The sequence below is a fragment of the Oreochromis aureus genome, linkage group 19, assembly GCF_013358895.1.
Source record: "Oreochromis aureus strain Israel breed Guangdong linkage group 19, ZZ_aureus, whole genome shotgun sequence".
Classification (NCBI taxonomy): domain Eukaryota; kingdom Metazoa; phylum Chordata; class Actinopteri; order Cichliformes; family Cichlidae; genus Oreochromis; species Oreochromis aureus.
The window spans coordinates 6,369,297-6,391,690 of NC_052960.1; the positions used below are offsets into that span (position 1 = coordinate 6,369,297).

Consider the following 22,394-nt stretch of genomic DNA (forward strand, 5'->3'; position numbering starts at 1 on the left):
ACATCATGAAAACCAGTGGTCCAATATTAAAAATGTTTTATTACATCTATTTCTGAAGAATTTTGGCCGTAGACCACCAAGATTTGAAACCCCTGAGATACTGTGGGTTCATCGGCTTCTATATAAATGGATGTTTTGGTTTTTGAGGAGCCCCCTCCCCCCGCTGGCCATCAAAAACAATTCAACTTTAAGTACTTCTTTTATATACAGTCTACGTCAGAAACAAGCCGTTTCGGCCTCCTTCCTTTTCCCTTTAAGCCACTATTACCCTGACTGGTTGCCCCTCCTGGTCAGTGTGCCAGAGATGAGCAACAATATTAGGTATATCTCCCGACTTCAACAGCCTACAGATCCAAATGTAGAAAAAATGTTTGAAAACAAGCTATATACGCTGATCTTATTATATGAACCTTTGGCCATGTTTAATAAGAGCATCCACTGTTGTAGCTGTATAAATATATGACATAAATTATGGATAAGCATAATAGGTCCCCTTTAAAATCGGAGTCAGTATCCTCAAGGGCATAAAGCAGCAGATATGTCAGACATTTTGCTGCACAGCACGTCAGTGGTTGTGTTAAAAAAAGAAATTAGGCTTATCATTAGCAAATAACAGCCTTTCTTGATTATGAGAGAAAAGACATAAACGTGGTCTTTGAATAGAGCCTTTCAGCGCAGCCTTGGGGAGGATATAATCAAATGTTGATTCAGTCATTGGTGGGGGATAATTAGGCCCCTCTCCATATGGAAGGAGCTCGCCATGCTGTGACAGGAGGGATCCATCCAGACAGGGTCGGGTGCACTGATAGCCACTTACGACCTTCTTTCAGCCGCCATGAGGACCTGATGAGCCGGTCGTCGGCTTTGAGCTTCAACTCCTTCCTAAAGACAGACTCACACACACACACACACACACACACACACACACACACACACACACACACACACACACACACACACACACACACACACACACACACACACTTGTAGCCAGGTAATTGCCGTGTTCGACGACGGTGAAGGAAAAGATGTGATTAAAATTCAATAATGTCATCTATTTTGCCTCTCAATCACACCCATTGTCTGGTTGGTTTCTCTGCTCGGTGACGCAGAGCAACAACACAGAATGAGAAGTTAATAAGTTCAGGGTTTAAATAAGAGGAAATTAACAGATTGACAGGCTCGTGTTCTCAAGGTGCCTCGAAGTGATGGCTACGCTCGGTGGGCTGCACGAGGAAGACTCCTTGTTTCAACAAGAGGAACAAGAAAAAGAGCCGGGGCTGATTCTGGATCGCAAAAATAATAGGCTAAAATTTATTCCAAGTCATCTTACGGTGACCCTTTTCTTTGCTTTTTCGCTTGAACTAAGAGAGAGCCAGGAAACCGTCTACTCAAGCTCGACAGGGCTACAGCAAAACAATATATGATGCCCGACAAATGGACATTGACACAGAAATAAAAGCAGCCTTTTAGTCTTGGTTAAATCAATATACAAGAGTTTATCTGCTGTAGCCGGCTTTAAAAATGTCACTTTATGATTCTCACTTCAGAGCCTATTTGGCCAACCTTAAAGTGACTTTATTTAATGAAGCAGCTCATTTTATGCTTGGTTATGAATAAAATATCTGGACAGCAATGTCAGTTTAAGTTAACTAAGTTAATTAATTAAAAAAAACAACAACTTAGCAATCGAGACACATTACCACACTAAATTTCAACATTAATGGATAAAAAGATTAGTAAATGATCAGCTAATCAACAAAAACTCATTTAGCAGTTTTTGAAACATAGTGACATATGTAGTATTTTCAGGACATTAGTGAGGATCTACAGCTGTTCTTTATTTTGAAACACTGAAACAAAACTTTATGTGAATTTATTATTTTTATTTCAGTGCATAATTGTTTCAAGTAAAAGTAACAATCTGAGAAAAATGTATTTTAACAGATTTTCCAAAGTAGACTACACAAGAAAAAATTCCTTAACTTTAAAGGGGCAAAAAAAACCCATCATGTTAATAGACGAATAAAAACTTAAGTCTTTTTAAGTATTTCAGGAAAACTGATTTTGTTCCTGGTTTAAAACATCGAAGTTCCTTAAAACCACTTTAATTCCTGAACCACCAGCAGGGGGCGACTCTCCTACCTAAAAAAAAAAAATTTTTAAAAAGTAAAAAGATGTAGAGGTCTGTGGGCAAAACAACCCCACTTTTCATTTCACTTCCTGATTACTTTCTGATAAGTTTATGGTCTTAATTGCTTGTCTCACAAATTTTTTCATGATAATGCTCATTTTGAAAATCACTGCCCCATTTAGAGTAAAAGAGCTGATGTAGGTTGTTTTTTATTCTTCAGAAATCCACAAATATTATATCAAGCTACGGCAAGATTTTCAGAACTTACCAAGAAGTCCTTGAAGTTAAATCACCTGTCAGTGGAGACCCAGACCTGGGCATGGATTGGTCCTCCACCTTATTTTGTCTCACATCCCCACAGCAGCATTTTTCATCTCTGCTACATTGACCGTTACAAAAGACCTCCACCAGTGGACAAGTTGAATGATGATGCAGGTGTGAGTTTAGTGAACAAAAAGACAAAAATAATTTCTATAATTCACGCAGTATTTATCCAACCCAGGTATTTTCTACAAATATTCTTGATGTTTTATTCGTGGGAGTAGAGCAGTTTTTAGTTTGTGCTTTTTTGTATTGGTTTGTTTCTGGATGCTTATTTTGATTATATACATGAAGAAACCCAAAATGAAACTCCTGCACAAAGTACCAGAACCCTCCTATCAGTCGAACCCCGGTGCATACAAATTCCAAATCTCCACTCTGCCAGACCTGATCAGCAGCAGTGGAGCTTGGGGAGGAAAAAGGGGGACAAGGGGGCCGATGTATAAATAGCTTTGGTGCCCAGTTGCATAGCAACCGATGCCATCTTGCAGAGGTGTAACGCCCCTCGCCACGCCCCTTGTCCTGACTGTTCTGTTCCATTTTCCTCCCTCCGCAGTCTGCCTCGCCATCAAACACTGCCTTGCAGATCTGTGTGCGTCCCTGTGTGCGATTTAAAGAGGTGGCCTGTCCATCACACGGCCTGCATGATGCACAGTGGCATGGCTTTCATTTGTCACAAAAAATTAAGAGGTGTGGTGGGTACAAGTTGGACTGTACATGTATGTGCCTGTGTTTCTATCCATCCATCTATCTATCATGGTGGTGCTCTGGTGAATCATCAGTGTCAGGCAGCAGAGTGGGAAATGTTTTACAAATGCTGCCTGTCAGGAGGGAGGAGACCATCCCCCGGAGGTTTCAATCACCCCCCAAACCCGCCCCACCCTGACTCCCTCCATCCTTCCATCTCGCCATCAGCAGAGGTGCTAATGAGCTCAGGAGAGGTGGGGGCAGAGAAAGAGAGAGAGGGAGAGGAGGCAAAATAGTGCAAATGAGGTGATCAAGTCATGCTCTGTGTGTGTGTGTGTGTGTGTGTGTGTGTGTGTGTGTGTGTGTGTGTGTGTGTGTGTGTGTGTGTGTGTGTGTGTGTGTGTGTGTGTTTGGGTTCGGACCATCCATCACTTGAGTGAGGGAATGCAGTGTGTTGGATTTGGTGATCCGGTGTCACAGGGATGTGACACGAGGTGGCTGTGTAGAAACTCTCGGCCTCGCAGACCAAACGGGGCTGGGCTCGAGCTCTTCCACGACGCCTGGCTTATTTCAATTAGTTCTAATATTAGGATGTTTCTGCACAGACGCGGCTCCACTGCACACATGTGCCAGCTTGCAGTAAGAAAGAAGGCTTTCAGGCTCCCAGCGCATAGCCACGCCAAACACAGCAGTCACTTCTGGAAACCACTTGGCACACACCCACACCCCTGTTCTGAGCTGCATGCTGCTAGTTGATGTGTGTGTGGAAGCCTGAGAGGACTGTGGAGCGCTGCCTAAAGCATTTTAGCATCATAGCATGAATACCACATTAAACACTTTATATTTAAATATGTGAAATAAACTGCTACGTGTTAAGTTTGTGATTTTGTTGAGCGATTTAATTTCATTTATACCATATTTAGACTTAACAGTCTGCAGCTGCTCTCTGAGGCTTTTTGCTCATTTTAAAGAACTCTAAACAACTGAGATTGCTCTGAAACCAAGGCTGAAAACTCCCTTTAAAGAATTTTGTTGAAACAATATGATGATTAATAACACCTATGCCAGATTCATACTCTGTGGAGCAAATTTATATGAACTGCCAATCCTCCATCTAATAGAGAAGTTTAATGGCTAATTAATTGAATTATGAATGTCTATAAATTTTATGATGATTTCAAAGTTTAACCGTGCTAGGGGTTGGGAAGAGCATATGCCAGATTCATCCCCGCCCTCTGTCCTGGTCTGTGTCCTTGGGCAAACTTTTACCGCCTACTGGTGAATCCGATGGTGCGAATCTTACTTTTCAATAGTAGGGCAGCTGTGGCTTTAACCGTAGCTTAATCCACCATGTGTGAATTATGAATGTCATTGTAAAACATTTTATAAAGCAATGACACTTAAATTATTAACAGTGGCAAACTGGGACCAACCCAGTGGGGATGACTGGTTAGAGTGCATACAACCTGGGTGCAAGGTGGTAAACCCAGAGCCTCTGGCAGCCAAGAGGATGGAGGATTTGGTCCAAACGTTACTGGAATATGATATTATTAAATACTACCTGGGCTGTGGCATATGTAAGCCTAAAAATATAAGCTTCACCTCTCATGACCAGTGACAGTGGGGAGTTTAATTCCCAATTCCACCATGGAGAATACAGTGATGAATGGCTTAGCCCAACTTAATAAGCAGACATATCAATTTAAAGCTAAAACAGTAATACTGAATAATCTTTGCACCTGTTCCCTATCTTAAAAGCTTTTAAATTATTTATAGTATTAGCTGTTCTTCTAAATTTGTTAGTCAAGTCCGGTTGTGAAGCCTCACACCGCACGCTCATTGGCTATAAACTGGCATTTGCTCTTTTTCTATCGAGCAATGACGAGCTGGTCCTGGTGTTTCTTTCTGGGTTTTTTTTTCCTGGCCCTGGTGTCTCTAAACCAGAAAAGGAAGAAATGGAGATTCTGTGTTCATCTGATTCTCAGGAGAAGGCAGCAGCAGGGAAAATTTCATGGTTTAATCCAGGAGGTGAAGCTGTATTACGAACGCTTTTGCAATAAGCTATTGTTTGTGTGAGCTATTGTTTGCAGAGTCTAGCTGTGTGTCCAAGGTAAAACAGTAATATTTTACTATTTCCATATCATTGTGTGCTCAGTACCAGTACGTGTGGTCTGATTGGTCAGATCTGTTTATTTGGGTTTGAAAAATTTGAAACGAGCTTGGTTTTTTAGACACACTTATTCTTATCTTAATTAATCAATTTTTACAAATAAAACAAATTAAATTAAATTTAAAAAATAATATTTTCACAAATTTTACGTGTCCAGTGTGTAAAGTCCTTAACAATGACCTTAATTTACATAATGGGCTTCATGGCTTTTTTCCCCAGTACATCATGAAAAACAAACACACAAACAAAGACTAAGCCTCAAATTTACTGAGGTCACAGTTTCTCCACAGACTTCCATACAACCCGAAATCTTCTTGCAACTAGCGGAGTCTCCCCCTGTTGGGCATTAACAAAAATGCAGGTTTAAGGTTTTGCAGCAGTGGCTTCACTTTTCAGTCCCAGGAGCTGCGTCTCTCTTTTACACCATCTATAGTTTCAACTGATGCCTGGGAGGCCGCTGAGCTCATGATACACTGACTGAGAAGTGATCGTGAGCCTTTACAGAATTCCCCTTCCCTTCTTTGGCCACATTTCTTGTCCATCCCTGGACCAAAAAAAATTACTTTTTGTTATTATCAAATTTTCATCAACAAAAGTTTTTACACCGCATGTACATTTTTCAGGCTAAAATTTCTCCCTAATGTATTTCCCCTCACAATTACCCGGAATCTAAATATAACCGAATACAATATAAAACACTTGATCTTGCAACTGCGCCTGTATTGTCTCCATATTTCATCATATTCACAGGATGATGTAGTGCTTCATTTACAGGAATTGATATGGAGGATAACCACAGAGGACGAGATAGAATTACCTGACACGAGGATTTTATTTCACTGTTTATCCTTCAGCAGCCATGTAGCAGGGACAAAAGTGGCATCGCCTTTCTCGCTCGGCTTGCCACGCACATTTATGGCTCTACGATCCATCGCTACAGATGTTCACACTGCCCACTGTTTTCCCCCCGAACAGCACATACATGAAAAGTGAAAGCCTGGCTGCCTGTGTGTGGTTACAGATTTGATTTAGCAGCCATGCAACTGCAAATGAAGGTGGAACATTTAACCTTCAATGAGAAAAACAACCAGCTACAGTTTTCATGTTATGTATTATGAAGAAAAAAAAGCAGACACGAGTGTTTTAATTGATATTTGCTAACCAAATCTAATTACTAATAAGCAGAGACATAATTATCACAACAGTGTCACGATTTGAGGTGATTTACCTGGGGTAGATGCCGCTGACCATGTCTTGGGCTAGGAGATCGGAGGCGGTGTGACTTGGCCCTGCGGCTTTAGACAGCAGCAGGACAACCAGTCCCCTCATCTGAAGGTTGTTCTTACTGTCATAGACGAACCCTCTGCAAAGAAATAGCATCAGCATTAAAGCACTGCCTTTCACATGCAGCACTCTTCATTGTGTGTAGTGACAACAAAAGCAGCAATGTTTTGGCAAAGACACAGAGTGTGAAGTCAGGACCAGCTGGAAGTCTATCACAGGGCAGACACAGACCACAACCATTCACACCCATTTTTACACCTACGGCTAATCTAGAATCACCAATTAATACATGAGTTTGGGATGAAGCCAGAGCGCTGGGAGGCCCCACGCAGGCAAAGGTACGTCCAAAAAAGACCTCTGCCAACCAGCCATATTCAAACTCACAAGAGGATGTAGCAGGTACCACTTATGCTTACTTCACTTACTGATGTTTTGCAGACATGTGACCAATAACCACGTGATGTGAACTTGCCTTACATTTTCGACGTGTGACAATGATGAGTGAAAAGCTCTGATCACACAGGCTTAAAAACCTATCTACGACCAACTGGAAGCCACTATCTTGAGGGAGTACTCGCCGACTGGTTGCAGGTGGTTGATGGCAGTCGCCGGAAAAATAATTTCTAAACCCCAGTCACACAGACCTGGCAACCAACTGTTGCTATGGAAAAACCTCAATACCTGCTTCAGTCCACCTCTGGTTAATTCTTAGCAGTAAAAGTTAAAGTTAGGGAATATAAAGCATTATGTCCAACTGGCATGGGATGGTAATCCTTAAATAATATGCAAATAAACTATTAGTTTAAACAGCTAAAACAGAGCAGTAATTGTCTTATTATCTACTGTAATAAAGCAGATGTGCTTGAGTCAGAATAATCCATATTTGTCTTGGTATTTCTCTCAGTTCATCATTTGTCTAAAATAAGATGTTTTAGCTCCTCCTCCCTCTAAGGTCACCCTTCTTCTCATTGGTTGCCCTGCAAAAACAGAGGTCTGAACAGTAGGTCTGCTCTCGCATTCAGAGATGACCATATTTTTCATATGCCTACTGTTAGACACCCATACATGCAGCATATTTTTTTTCTCTGATCAGAAGTGTTATTTATCCAACAATACACAGTAAAAAAAAATGAAATAATTATAAATTTAATCAAAGGACCTTTTCAAAATATTGCACATTGCATGCAGCAGTAGTATCGCACTTCTGCATATTCATTTAATGCCATGTTAATTTATAGTTACTGCTAAACTTTATTCCTCAACACAGAAAATAACAAGAAAAAATGATAATTTTTTACTGCAGGACTTTTTTTTCTTTTGGATTTGAAGGGTTGTGGTGATGGAGGTGGTCGTGGTATTCCCACCCCCTGCGCCAACAATCTTCTGAGATGTTCACAGAGGCACACGCACACCCACAAAGACACACACACAAACACACAGAGGCCAGTGGTAGCTGCTTGTGTGGTGGGCAGATTAAATATCTTTTTAGTCTCTCTGGGGAGCGGTTAGACAGAGCACCTCTAATCCTGTCCCTATGGGAGCCCCTTGTGCCATGAATCACCCTCTCGTTAGGGGCTCCGAGGCAGACAAGCGGCCACGCCCCCCTCTGTTCGAAGCCCAGACAGCGGCCTTACCAACCTCGAGCCCCCACCCTCTCTGACCCACCCCTGCGCCACAGAGGGGGGAAGGGGTGGCGGTGGTAGCGGAGGAACCCTAGACAGATAGTGGATGTGAGAGATGGAGCATGAAGAGAGGGAGGGGACGGAGGGAGATGAAGGGAATAGAGGCCAGACAGAAATGGAAAAGCGTGAAAAGATGACAGAAGAAAGAAAGAAGAGTGATTCACAGTGTTGTGCTACCGGGAGGAAAAATGCCCCCGAGCTTTGTTCTCCCCCTCCAAAAAAAAAAAAAAAAAAAACCCCTATCACATAAAACACCTCAGCTTCCAGAAATTTATGATGACACTGTACAGGGCTGTCTTTCATCGCAGCTCAGGAGATTTATTTATGGCTACTTTAAATTTCTTCCCAGTTGGAAAATAGTTGCTGAGACCGGGGCGCTGATGAACGCAGCAGCACGGCCCGTTGAGCTAAACCGACCAGAGAGCGAAAATTATGAAGCTGTGGAGTCCAGGGAAGCCTGTGGCCTGAGGTTGGCAGATGATTAATATTTATGTCACCATCCGCACCAGCATACATCAATCAATCACAAACGCCCTCCTGCAAAGGGTGCAAAGGGGGTGGGGCAAAAAGATGATGTGGTAGAAGAGAGCGGGAGCAGAAAGAGAGAAATGGGCTGCTGTCATTTTAAAAGGGTTGCGAACAGGTCACCACGCCTTCTGCTCTGCTACTGCAGCCCAGGAATTCGGGAACTTTAGCCACCGTCCAGTACCGGCAGGGATTAATGCATGCAAATGTATGACCTCACATGTGGTGTCGTATTGATCCTGTGTCTGCCTTTTCCCCCCCAGTTTGCCAGAATTTAACAGATTTTATGCAATGCATCCGCCTCTATAGTGCACAGCAGATACATTAAGATGATGATATGTTTAGAGTATTGACCAACAGTTTAAACCGGTTTCCAGGATTTGACTCATATTTCCATAAAGTGAGGTGTACAGCAGGCAGTTCCTCACTGTAAAGCACAACGTGTAGCTGCTTTTAATAACCCTGAAAGGATCCACTGATTCTTGGACTCTCTGTGATGCACAATCCTTCTGCATTTAGAATTAAGAAAAAATTCTTTAAGACAAAAAGTGGTTTGATCAATGTGACATTTTCAAACTATTGTGTGTATTATTTTAATCAATATGACCACCTATACCACATGCTGAAATTACCATTAGAAGTTGAACCATAGTGTTTGAAGTTTTCACCAATAATTTTTAAGAAAGAGTACTAATCCTCTTTCTGTTCCTTCACACCAATTTTGGCCCATCTTTATATACTTTTTAGGTCTGCACTTTTGTAAATACTCATAGTATGAAAGGGAAATATGCGGGAGTATGGGGTGTCTGGCCCATTGCTACGGGCCATTCGATCCCTATACAACCGTTGTAAGAGTTTGGTTCGCATTGCCGGCAATAAGTCGGACTCGTTTCCGGTGGGTGATGGGCTCCGCCAGGGCTGCCCTTTATCACCGATTCTGTTCATAATTTTATGGACAGGATTTCTAGGCGCAGCCAAGTGGCGGAGGGCTTTCACTCGGTGGCCTCAGAATCTCATCTCTGCTTTTTGCGGATGATGTGGTTCTGTTGGCTTCATCGGTGAGGGCCTCCAGCTCAAGACTGGAACGGTTCGCAGCCGAGTGTGAAGCAGCGGGAATGAGGATCAGCACCTCCAAATCTGAGGCCATGGTTCTCAGCCGAAAGGGTGGAGTGCCCACTCCGGGTCGGGATGAGTTCTTGCCCCAAGTGGAGGAGTTTAAGTATCTCGGGGTCTTGTTCGCGAGTGATGGGAGAAGGGAGCCGGAGATCGACAGACGGATTGGTGCTGCGGCTGCCGTGATGCGGACGCTGCACCGGTCCGTCGTGGTGAAGAGGGAGCTGAGTGTAAAAGCGAAGATCTCAATTTACCGGTCGATCTACGTCCCGACCCTCACCTATGGCCACGAGCTGTGGGTAGTGACCGAAAGAACGAGATCGCGGATACAAGCGGCAGAAATGAGCTTCCTCCGAAGGGTGGCTGGCCTCTCCCTTAGAGATAGGGTGAGAAGTTCGGCCATCCGGGAGGGGCTCAGAGTAGAGCCGCTGCTCCTCCACATCGAAAGGAGCCAGTTGAGGTGGTTCGGGCATCTGACAAGGATGCCCCTGGGCGCCTCCTGGGTGAGGTGTTCGGGCATGTCCCACCGGGAGGAGGCCCAGGGCAGACCCAGGACGCGCTGGAGAGATTATATCTCTCGGCTGGCCTGGGAACGCCTTTGGTGTTCCCCGGATGAGCTGGAGGAGGTGGCTGGGGAGAGGGAGGTCTGGGCTTCTCTGCTTAGGCTGCTGCCCCCGCGACCCGATCTCGGATAAAGCGGATGAGGATGGATGGATGGATGGATGAAAGGGAAATATCCCAAAGCTATTGTACAAAAACTAATAACAATAAGTTTCTAAAGGGGACAGGTAAGAGGCAATTGTTGATGTTTTATTTTCTCTTCTCAGTGGTTTAAAATTATCAGGAAAACGTAGCAGAGAAGAATTAAAAACTATTTCTCTTGCTAAGTTATACACAACCAAACTTAATGGATAAAAATAATAAGGCAGATTTCAATGTTTTGTCAAATTTCACAACAACTCCGCATAGCATCTCATTCATTTTATTTGTCATTTTGCATTTATCTGTGTAAATTTTAATTAATTTAAATAGTCCAATTGGCAATTCTAAATTGACCATAGGAATGAATGTGAGTGTGAATGGTTCTCTGTCTTTATATGTTAGGCCTGTGACAGATTGGTGATCTGTCCATGGTGTACGCTTTGATAGCTGAGACAAGCTCCAGATCCCCTGTGATGCTGAATTGGATAAGTGGAAGAAAATAAATTAACTGGTGTGCTGGGACTGGATGCACAGCGGTAACAGCATAGACTGTATATAAAAAATGGACAAAGCCTGCATTAATGGTAAAGTTGATTTTGGACTCAACGTTAGCATTTTGGGGTTTTTTTTAGAATCAGAAGTGATGTTATTTGGATGATAGAGTGAAGCAAGTTATCAGCTAGTTTTATTAACACTACTCCTAGCCTTTTCGGCTAATTTATCCCAGTGGGCACTTATGATACTGCAACAAACAGAACAGAAAAGAAAGTGCTACTGCAAAATGATCAGTCACTAGTCCTTGTTTTACACATTTTTCATCTAAAATCTGCAGGCTATGCAAAATGGAAACTAGCCTCTTTTTTCTGATTTAACACAAATTAGTCTTTTTTTTTAAATACATTTGAAGGTTAAACACGGGCAGCAGCTACTTGTTCACATATTTGCTATTGGGAGTGTTTTTGTCTCTTCAGCAGTTCTTCTCTTGCTCTGGACTATTCAAAAGACCTCCGTCTGTCTCATCCATTCTTTTGTACACTATGTTATAACCCTTCAGTCATGCCCACTGTGGGTGCTGAAGATCACAGGCAAAGAGTAGAAGCCAGTAGAAGGGAGTTCTAGTCGAAGTCAAACTCTCAAGGACTGTCCTTAAAGCAAATAAAGTTTCTTCTGTCTGGGCTGCAGTCCTCTCGCTGTAACTCCACACTTTGGGGTGAAGTTAGCTGAGCTGCAGTTTTTGAGAATGAAAGGAAAGGAAAAACCGAAACCCAACTCCACGAGGGTCTGCCTGTCTGCTATTGTGGATATTTTTATCTGCCGTGCGTCTATGGCGGAGACACAGAGGGAAATACGAACCAGCCAACCCAAGCTGACAGTGAGGAGTCAGACTGTCAAGAGGTCTGCTACACCCCTCCTCCCCCCCACAGCCTCCCCACCCCCTGCTGCTACAACACCCAAATGGATTGTCATATCAGATTTAGGTGTATAGGTTATTACACCCTTGGGTTCCTGTTTCCAACACACCCGTCCGCATGGCAGGATTGAGTTCGAGGACTCTTCTTGTTTTCTTTCCTTAGTGCTGTTCCTGATTTCTTTTGATAAAGCAAAGTTCAGGCAACTCCCCGGATAAAGTTGAGGGATAATATAGTGTCTAGCATTTTTAGTCACTTTCTCTAAAATCCTTCACTGGAAGTAAATGAAGGATAAACACATTTCTGAGCTTGCTTTCGCACCATATAAACTGTTGCAAAAAAAAAAAAAGTTAAGTAAGTCTTTAGACTGTGAACTGAGAATATTGTCTGTGGTTCATCTACAATAAATCTTTATTATAGCCAGATAAGTAAAGTTGCAAATCACACAGTTGTGATTTTTGTGTCTTTATTGAATTCGCTGGTTGGAAAAACAGAGTCAATTCTTCAATTTAGTGAGTTACAGAACCTTCTTTACTGGCAACAACCTTCATTGTGAGATGTGCACTGCGAAGAGCAGAAATTTTAGCCCAGTTTTTACTATAACTCTGTTTCAGTTCGTCAGTGTGTCTGAAATGTCTTGATTGAACAGCCCTCTTCAGACCAGGACTCTGACTCTTACTCTAAAAACACGTTTCTTTTGAACTTTGGATCATTATCCTCTTGCCTCACTTAGACAACCTCTCCTAAGCTTCAGGTCATGGACCGCTTTCCTCTTCTCCTCCTTCAGTAATTACTAAGCACAACAGCCTCAAGTAGCAAAGCTGACCCTAAGCTGGATGGTTCCACCACCATGCTTCACTGTTTGGATTAAGTTTTACGTCCTGCAGTGACATTTTTCCATCCATCCATTCACTTCCACTTATCGCTTATCTGCTTAACCCCCGTAGCAGGGGGCGCTGGAGCCTATACCAGCTGTCATAGGGCGAGAGGTGGAGTACACCCTGGACAGGTCGCCAGTCTGTCGCAGGGCTACCACACAGAGACAGACAACCAATCGCACTCACATTCACCCCTGCATTCACACCTATGGGCAAAAAACAAAAAGGAAACAAAACTCCTTTGACCAAGAGTTTTAGCAACAGTGGAAAGGAAAAACTCCCTTTTAACAGGATGAAACCTCCATCGCAACCAGGCTCAGGCAGGGTTTCAGTGCTGTAGTTTGTCTGTAACCAGACTGGAATTGGGCAAAGATACTGTTTCCTTCAACAAGCTGAAGCTGACGAGCAACAGCTTTGGCCAAGGATTTTGGAAATAAACAAGAGTTTGGAAATTGGCCTATAATTATTATTTCCCTGCCTGTTTTAAAGTAATGTGGAATACAGCCAGATTAAAAGGATTGATTGAAAATAGAGAGATGCCGGGGGGAGATGGCAGGGAGAATCTCTTTAATAAATTTAGGAGCGATAATGTCCATTGGGCAGGGTGAAGTATGCATGTGTGAAAATATATCCAAAAGATCTGATGAAGAAATTCGTTTGAACACAATTGAATTGGTTTGGACAAGAGACTTGGAGTGGTTGAAGAGGCACAGACTCGCAACACAAACTTCTTCCTTCCTGCCTATATTCTTAAAAGTTTTTATGGAGGTTTTTGTATATAAAATCACTCTGAGCTTTATATATAAGAGCTGTTATGCCTAAAAACCTTGTAGTAATTGACATTTTTTGGCATTTCTGATTCATGGGGTGATACATCCGTAAAAATCTTTGAATTAAACACGTTAAAAAACTGGAAAAACAACTTTTGCACCTGATTTATGTTTTACAAAATTATCAAAATTAGCACATATCTAGATAAAAAAATATGTCAGTGCAATAGTTGCACATACAATTTTAGTAAATTTGTAATACAAAGATATATTTCCTCTATTTAGGTAATCAACCAGCGAAATTTCGGGGTGATTTCTATTAGTTTAAATCTTTAATATGTTTAATTTTAGCGTTGCACCTTAAGTCATCAAATAAATCCTGCTCATTCCATTTTTTTTCTTGCAACTACATGAACCAAATTCAGCCCAAAAACACTTTTGTACAAGAACTCAATTTTTATTAAATCTCAGCCAGTGGCCCATTCTCTTCACATACAGCAAATTTTCTGCTGAATTGTTATGAGGGTTGATTTGTTTCTTCCTGCAGAGAGCTCCACACTTCAGAGTCGAGGCTAGTTTCTGTGCCAAACTTCTTAGCAGAAGAACCTACAGTTACTATCATGCCACGTGTACCTAATTCCTGTTATTGTAAGACACACAGAACAGCAATCAGAGTAATGCATTTAGTATCAGTTTATATGTTTCCTCGCATCCGCCAGTCTTGGAGTCAAAGCTGGAAAATAAACAGGCTAATAGCTGGCTTTACTTATCAGTATTCACATTGAACTATGGACACTTTCAAACCCCTGACCACAGACTGAAGCCTTGTTAATCATAAGTGAGTCCTCCCTGCACCGCTGCATCAAAATGTAAAGAATGAAGCACCAAAATTTATGTGTATGCACTTTTCCAAATACATATAATAAAACTCCACTCTCATAGCATCGGCTGTTGCTTGACTGAAAGAAAAAACAAAAAAAACCCCAAACAATAACTGCTGATTGTGGTCAGCTGCTCTTTAGCCTGAGGGTGACAGAGTAATGAAAGGATATACGAGGATATATGAGGTCAAGTGCAGTTGTACAGTTGGCTCACACAAGTAAAATCTAGCTGAGACTGTCCCATCATTATTTCATTGCAAACTAATGAAATAAAATAAAATCTCTGGATTAGATTTAATGTCTAAGACCACAGAAGAAAGCTGAAGTGGACAACTGATGAATTTCCTTGGTTCAGAAAAACATCTTCTCAACATCTGAGTCAAGAACACTCTGGAGGACGTGTCACAGTCTACATTCCTGACACAAACCACCGGTTACACGCAAGAACAGGCAAGCCACATTAGACCTTAACAGAAAACACCTAAAAGAGCCTGACCAAGATCTGAAGCATATCACATTTGTCAAACATGGTGTAGACATGGGCATGTATACCTGCCAGCACCACAGGTCACTAAAGTGTACAGAAGAGAAGCATGACCTCAGAGGTGTACAGGGCTACACTCTCTGCTCAGATTCAGCCAAATGTTGCAGAGCTGATCAGACAGAGCTCCACGGGGGAAATCAATAATCAGCCAAAGCACACTGCAAAAGCAACCCAAGAATGGGATATTCTTCAATGACCAAGTCAGTCACCTGATCTCAACCCAAGAGAGCATGCCTGTACAGTTATTAAATACAAAACGGAGGGCAGAGAGACCCACAAACAAGCAGTAAAGCATTTAAAGGAAGGAAATGCTGTATATGGTGATTTCTATAGGTTCTAGACTCCAGCAGGTCATTGACTGCTAAAGATACGACAAGAAAATAAACAATGCTTTTATTTAAAGGTATGTTAGTTCGTCTAAATACATCTGAGGCTCTGAAATGCAGAACTGTTTTTAAACCCCTCTAGTTAAAACTGAAAGTACGCACTTTATTCCTATATTTCCCTAAACATCATGTTTTTAATGTATTTTAGCTATCTGCATTTTCTAGATTTTATTTTATTTTTTGCAGTTATCTATAATAAACTCGCTATCTTTGTGTTTCTTTGTATTTATGGGGACCTGGTGACCCCGGTGCTTACCTGGCAGTGTTGAGGAGAGGGTGCTGAGTGCCGACCAGCTTCCTCAGGTGCATGGCAACGTTACTCAGCTCGTCACTGAGGAGGCAGCGGAGGCTCATGAAGGAGGTCGGATATCCCACGATCTTCTCTGCATCGGAGACAACTTTGCTCCAGTTTGAGGATCCAGAGCTGGAGAACAGACTCAGCGTCCTCAGACCTCCTCGGCTGGACAAAGCCACGCAGGACAGTCGTGACCAAGAAGGTGAAAACATCTTCTCTCCTACTTAAAAACACTCGCGTAGTCCACAGCTGCTTCTGACAGCAGCTACTGCACGTTTAAACCGCTCATTCAACCGCTAATGCTGCCACATGTCATTAAACCGAACCGCGTTTAAAAATACGTAAAAATTAATCTCGAAACTGAACAAACATAATGTCAAAGTCAGAATATGCAGCTGTGTTTCACTACCCACGACCTGCCACTGCAAGCCGCCATTTTTACACACGTGATACGTTACGTCGAAATACGTAGTTAGGGCTGTTCTCACATTCCGCCACGCCCCTGCTCCAGAGAGCACGCCCAACCAAACTCCTTTTAAAAAAAGGGATATTTTAAAAGTTTGTGGGTTTTTTTAATCGAAATATCACAAGGTAAGTATATATCATAATATTTTTTTTATTTTGACACAATTTATTCAGCGGCAAGACCCTACATGTGACGACAGTAAAATATTACTGATAGCACCATATTAGAGTCACTGAATTTGTAGATATGTGAGATTTTCTTACCCAACCTAACCGTACAGAATGAACTGTATAGAAGCTTCTGCCTCTGCCAGACAAAGGTAACTCCAGTCAGTAATGTTTTACTTTTACTGAGTATCTTCAATTTTCCACTTCCTTTTGAGTAAGTTCAAATTTATAGAAATGTAACTCGAAATTTTGACCTAGTGAGTCAGAATTTTGAGATGCTCACCTGAAATTGGCTTATGGGCAGCAAATGAATAAATGAATAAATGAATGAATGAATAAATAAATAAATAAATAAATAATGAAAACACCAAAAGTCAGTGGTGGAAAAAAAATCCATATTGTTCATTGACTAACATTTTTTTTAGTTTTTACTATAAATGTGTTGAGATTATTTTCGTTTAACACTTTTGTCTCTCAAATTTGCTGTTTTTTATGGTAAGTTTGTCCGTTTTTTCCTCCTAAATTAAATACTTTTATCTTATATAAGCATACAGAGGTGAGCTATTATTATTGTTATTATTATTATTGTTGTTCTTGTCGTTGTTATAGTGTAATTAATAATCTAATCTTTTTTTTGGTCACTTGTTAAAAATTGCACTGCTGTCAGCAGCCATCTGTTTTTTAAGAGGAAAATGTTTTATAATCCAGGATAAGAAAAGCAGGTGAGCAAACCAGTAAATACAGACCATCAGAGTGTTGGTAGGAATCAAACTGGAATGTATGCTGGCCAGTGAAACTGACAGACGTAAATGAATATGTTACTTAGTTTCTTTTCACTAGTCTGAATGAAGACACTGAAGCAGAATGGAGTAAAATATAATTACTGACCAAATAAGGAAAAGTGTTTTCGATTTAATCAAAACTAAACTTTAACACTTAAACTAAACACCTATCGTCACTCTCCATAATGATAGCTCAATATTTTGTGGGCTGTTTAACCATAAAAGCCTCCACACACATCTATGACAACAGCACTCCCCAACAGCAACAGCCTCCCAGTGCAGGACTGCAAAACATGCTCAGGAATGGCTCGATGAACATATCAAAGACCACGTGCTGTTGACCCAGCCACCAAACTCCCCAGATCACATCAATCAGATGGATTTTTCTATTTGGAGGAAATCAAGGTAGTACAACCATTCCTGTTTTTCTCTGGATTTGTTAAATGAAAATCCAGAGGTTACAAATTACTTAATTAGTTGAGCCTGAAACAATGTAAGATAATGTACTAATATATAGAGACAATTATTTTAAAACAAGCAAAACAAACTGTAAACTGTCAAAATGTTAAGTTATCATTAACATGTGTTATCTAGAAGTGAGCAAAGATCGAAAAAGGTCTCTGCACAGCAGAAAGAACAGTGTCTGTGGTCTGCTAATGTGAGGGCCCATCTGCTTTCCATTTGAGTTGGATGTTATTACATACACATTTGTAAAGCTGCTGAATGAGGGCAACACTGCTCTGTGATTTAATGTGTTTTATATGTAATGTGTGACCATTAGAGAACATCAGTTCTCCTCAGTTTTGTAAGAAAGCAACCCTCTTTCTTTCTTTCTTTCTTTCTTTCTTTCTTTCTTTCTTTCTTTCTTTCTTTCTTTCTTTCTTTCTTTCTTTCTTTCTTTCTTTCTTTCTTTCTTTCTTTCTTTCTTTCTTTCTAACTGACAGTGACATTATTTTGCTCCTGCTTCAAACAGCTGTGAGTTTCATATTCAGTCAGATTACAGCAAATTAAAGACATACTTCCTGAGATTTTAGGCCACTATGCACTCACTTTTGGTTAAATTGTGGTTTAGGTCTTCCCTAACTTATTATGTGTTTGTATTCAGGCAAATGTCAGATAAGAAAACCATGAATTTAAATGTCATGTCACGTACTTCAGCTAAGGAAAACCCCTTGAAAATATCAACTGAATCCAAACTGTAATAATGAAAAGTGAGCATCCTCATGTTGCAGTTCATGTAACCCAATCTTTGTGACTATATAACCGTTCCACAGTGTGATAAGGTAATGCCCTCACAGCCACAGTGGTTTAACAAAGCTTTCATTGAATCCTCCTCCATCTGCTTATAACAGGACCGCAGAGAAGTCTGTCAAGGACAGCTTATGCAACACGGAGCTGCATCCTCTTTTACTGTAGACACTTACAAAACACACACGGATACAACGTTCTTGTGTTTAGCCAGTAGGAAACTGCACTTTGTAACTGAGCCATGTATTCCTTTTGGTGATTTTGAGCAAAAAAGGTTAGGATCAAATTTAGTTTTAGCAAATTTGTACCAGAACTCTACTGATTCATGTAAGATTGCACACTCTGAGAAAATAAAGTACATTATTGTATCTTTAGAGATACATTTGGGCTGTACCCTCTAAGGTACTTCTCTTTTACCCTAGACAGGACATACTTTAAAGGACCATGAAAAATCTGGATAAGATGCTTTATCTATCCAAAAGTTGTGATATTCTCGTGTTACATCGGCTGGAATTTTAACCCAAAACTATTTAAAACTGTTCAAATAAAGTAGAATAGCTCAATAAAATAAAATACAATGTAACAAGACAAAAAAGCTAAATAAGTCAAAATAAAAGTAGCACAATTAAACAGAAAAAAGTTAAATAAAACAAAAAGAAAGAGTTCAGTAAATAAAAATCTAAATGAACTAATAGAATATGATTTAAAAAGCTGACTCTAAGACACCATGAAGTCAGTAAGTCAGTGAGCTCAGATATGGGTGGACAGTTCAGACTGATAAAGACTTAAACTTGTCAGTTATATAAAATGTTTTTATGCATCTTAAATAAAGGTATAATTTTAAAATCCAAGACTAGAAATTTTACGGAATTTTGGTTTACATTGGGCCAAACACAGACCAGATGTTAAAAGACCTTAAAATTGTACACATGTACCCTTAAGTCCAGTAATTTGCTTTAGGGTGTACACTGCTGTGGATTTTACATGTAAGATCAGAAATTCACTTCGACTGTAGCCCTTTTTCAAAGTGTTAGATTTAAATTACACTAAACCAGACTGCTGTAAACCTGGAGGAGCACATTAAAGAAAGGGCTCCTGTCATGTAGCTGAGCTGCCACTTTGCAAGGCATGGCAAGAGCATGCACTGTAACACACAAGTCATCTCACCCTGACCCCACATCACGGTTCACAGCTCCTGTTCCTGCTGATTTTCCGGCTCAAATGGGTGTCACTATGCCACGAGCAGCCTCAGCAGCAGCAGCACTCTCAGCAGCTTCCCTTATTGTAATTCCACTTTAAGGCAGAGGGATGCATGAACCTCAGAGTCTTGTATTCAAAGAAAAATCACAGAGTAAATGCAGCTGGATCAGTTTTGTATGAGACAAAGAAAATCATGCATTTTAGACATGAGGAAAAAACATCATTTATAAACATTCAGTCACATTGTCTTGTTTAAAGAGCTTTGCAAGGCCAGTAACAAACCGCATGTACCGGCATGAATGCACAGTATATGCAATAATGTGTATACTGAGCTGATACATGTTTTCCTCTGAAACAATCAGGCTCAATCAATATGGCCTACCATGATTTATTAGGACAGATTTTTTTTACTGTAGAATATTGGACGGTAATGGAACAACTGCAGTAAACAGGATTGATCAGTATAGTGGAAACCACATTCTATAGATCAGCTCTGGAATTGATTTACATTTAAACCGTTGGACTCGTGCTCACAGTTGTATTGGAAAGAGAAATGTCCTGTGGGACTTCTGTAGTATCACTCTCGTGAATCTTTCAAGTCTCTGCAAACAGGTGTAATCAGAATAAACCTCAAACTAAGTGAAACTCTGTGCTCTTCTTGTCTTTGAGTTGCAGCACATTTCCACACCTCCCCGAGCTGGCTTCTGGCTACTGTGTACCACCACTGTCGCCAAGCTCTGCTTGTAGACCATCTGACCATTGGGGGGCATTTACCTGGAGATGACTGCTGCTGTGCTGTGCTATATCCATGCATATATCTATTCTGGAGCATATCCCAGCTGTCAGTTAATGAGCCAATTCAAGGATATCAAAGCTATATTTAAAGAATTCCCCATAAGTGCAATGGGGATTGAACACTTCTTCAGCTACCATGCCCCTCTAATCTGGCACTAGCTCACAGTTTGGGTTCAGGAGACAGACACTCTTTCTTCTTTTAAGATTAGGCTCCAGTCTTTCCTTTTTGATAAAGCTTAATTAGGATTGGATTTGTTTACCCTGAACCAGCTCTTAGTTATGCTGCTTAGGGCTCAAGTTGCTGGCATACGTCCCATGATGCACTGAGGGTTTCTTGAGCTCTCCCCATCTCAAGTTTGTGTTTTGTCCTGTTTGTTGTTTGTGGACTCTTTCTCTTCACACCCCAACCAGTCGTGGCATGTGTCTTCCCCTCAGTGAGCTTGGTTCTGTTGAAGAGGAAGTGAGATCTTAATATTATAGAGTCACATTATAAGGCCTCTTGAGATGGCCGCTGTTGTGAACTGTTGCTATATAAATAAAAGTAAATGGAAATGACACAATTCGTGGCCTCATTTGGTCCTCTGCATGTTGAGAAATTAGTGAGAAAAAGCAACACTGTGAGGTCCAGATGGAAACTTTATTTCAAGCACGCTGCATTTCTCTTCTGTCTGCACACACACACACACACACACACACACACACACACACACACACACACACACACACACACACACACACATTTTATTTATGCACCTGCTCCACACTTTTCACTAAAATTCTCTTTGTAGAGAAAATCAAAAAGACATAGTTTTACTGAACCCCTGCAACACTGGCCGACCTGCTGAAGCGCCACAGAGCTCTCCACCCACTGTACTTGCTCAGTTCTTCCTACGCACTGAAACTTTGATTTTGCGGTGTTAAATGACTGAAGGAGAAGGGTTGGCAACTAACAGCATGATTGAATGTTGCTATGACCAACAGCAGGCTACCCTGAAAAGGCTGGAGGACTGTGTGGGGGCACCTGTTTGCTGGTTACAGACTGTCACCATGAGGGAGCACCGCTAAGTGGATGTGACTGCTCTGATTGCACTCCATGGGAAAGCGAGAAGAAATAGCCTACCTCTGATCATCAACGCGTCATATAATGTTTCAGCGGACGCCCCTCCCCCTGTCTCGTTTTTTCCCCTCACTCAACCTCTCCTTTGACTCACAGAGGCGGCTCACCACTGGCGCACGGACCGTGGAGGATACGGGCAGAAGATGGCTGACTTAGCCGGGCACCGCAAGCCCTCGGCGGCATCACCAGCGTCACACGGGCCGCTGAAAAGCTGCAAGACACCCGCCGTCTGGCGACTGTAAACAGCTGCCTCTCTCAACCCCTCCTCTCCCCTCCTCACCGCAAATATTGACAGAAGTATCACAGAGAAAACATGGCAGAGATGGAAAAAGAGGGCAGACCTCCGGAAAATAAAAGAAGCCGAAAACCAGCTCACCCAGTGAAAAGAGAAATAAATGAAGAGATGAAGGTAAAGGGGGATCTGTGCCCAGCTGCATGTGATTACGCGTGGAGTGGCTGTGAGGAGCGTGCATGTGTGTTGAAGCACTAGCCAGGCAGTGAAAGAAAATACGATGCACTCAAGTGCAATTGGCTGCGTGATAGTGAAACTTTAATTTATCATGTTTTGATTTATCCAAGTTCTATTGTCACATCCACGCTGAACGCCAGGCTCTAAGCGCAGCCTGCCAATACCGCCTTGCACAATGGATGCGGCACCCATTCACAGCTACTCCTCTACTATTAAGTTTTGAGTCAGTGGAGGAATACTGTCGCTTCAATTCATGGCATAATCTATCTGTTTGTGTGCCCTGCCTTTCATGGCTCACCCAGAGTTAATGGAAAATCCAGTGCGTCAGTGAAGGCGTCAACAGAGCTTCTACTATTACTATTAATACTG

The 22,394-nt window shown here is 41.5% G+C and overlaps 2 protein-coding genes across 4 annotated transcripts in view; one reads left to right on the forward strand and one right to left on the reverse strand.

The window, feature by feature from the left end:
- Positions 1-16,224, reverse strand: part of pdss2 (prenyl (decaprenyl) diphosphate synthase, subunit 2) — a 35,341-nt gene extending 19,117 nt beyond the window's left edge. The window contains exons 1-2 of the mRNA XM_031746166.2: positions 15,743-16,224; positions 6,541-6,675 (exon numbers count right to left, since the gene is read on the reverse strand). Of these exons, the coding sequence (XP_031602026.1) occupies positions 6,541-6,675; positions 15,743-15,993 (386 nt within the window). The 5' untranslated portion in view covers positions 15,994-16,224. The remainder of the gene's footprint in view (positions 1-6,540; positions 6,676-15,742) is intronic.
- Positions 16,225-21,661: 5,437 nt separating this feature from the next.
- Positions 21,662-22,394, forward strand: part of sobpa (sine oculis binding protein homolog (Drosophila) a) — a 56,165-nt gene continuing 55,432 nt past the window's right edge. For all 3 annotated transcript variants that reach the window (XM_039602891.1, XM_031746162.2, XM_039602892.1), the window contains exon 1: positions 21,662-21,965. In XM_039602891.1, the coding sequence (XP_039458825.1) occupies positions 21,870-21,965 (96 nt within the window). In that variant the 5' untranslated portion in view covers positions 21,662-21,869. The remainder of the gene's footprint in view (positions 21,966-22,394) is intronic.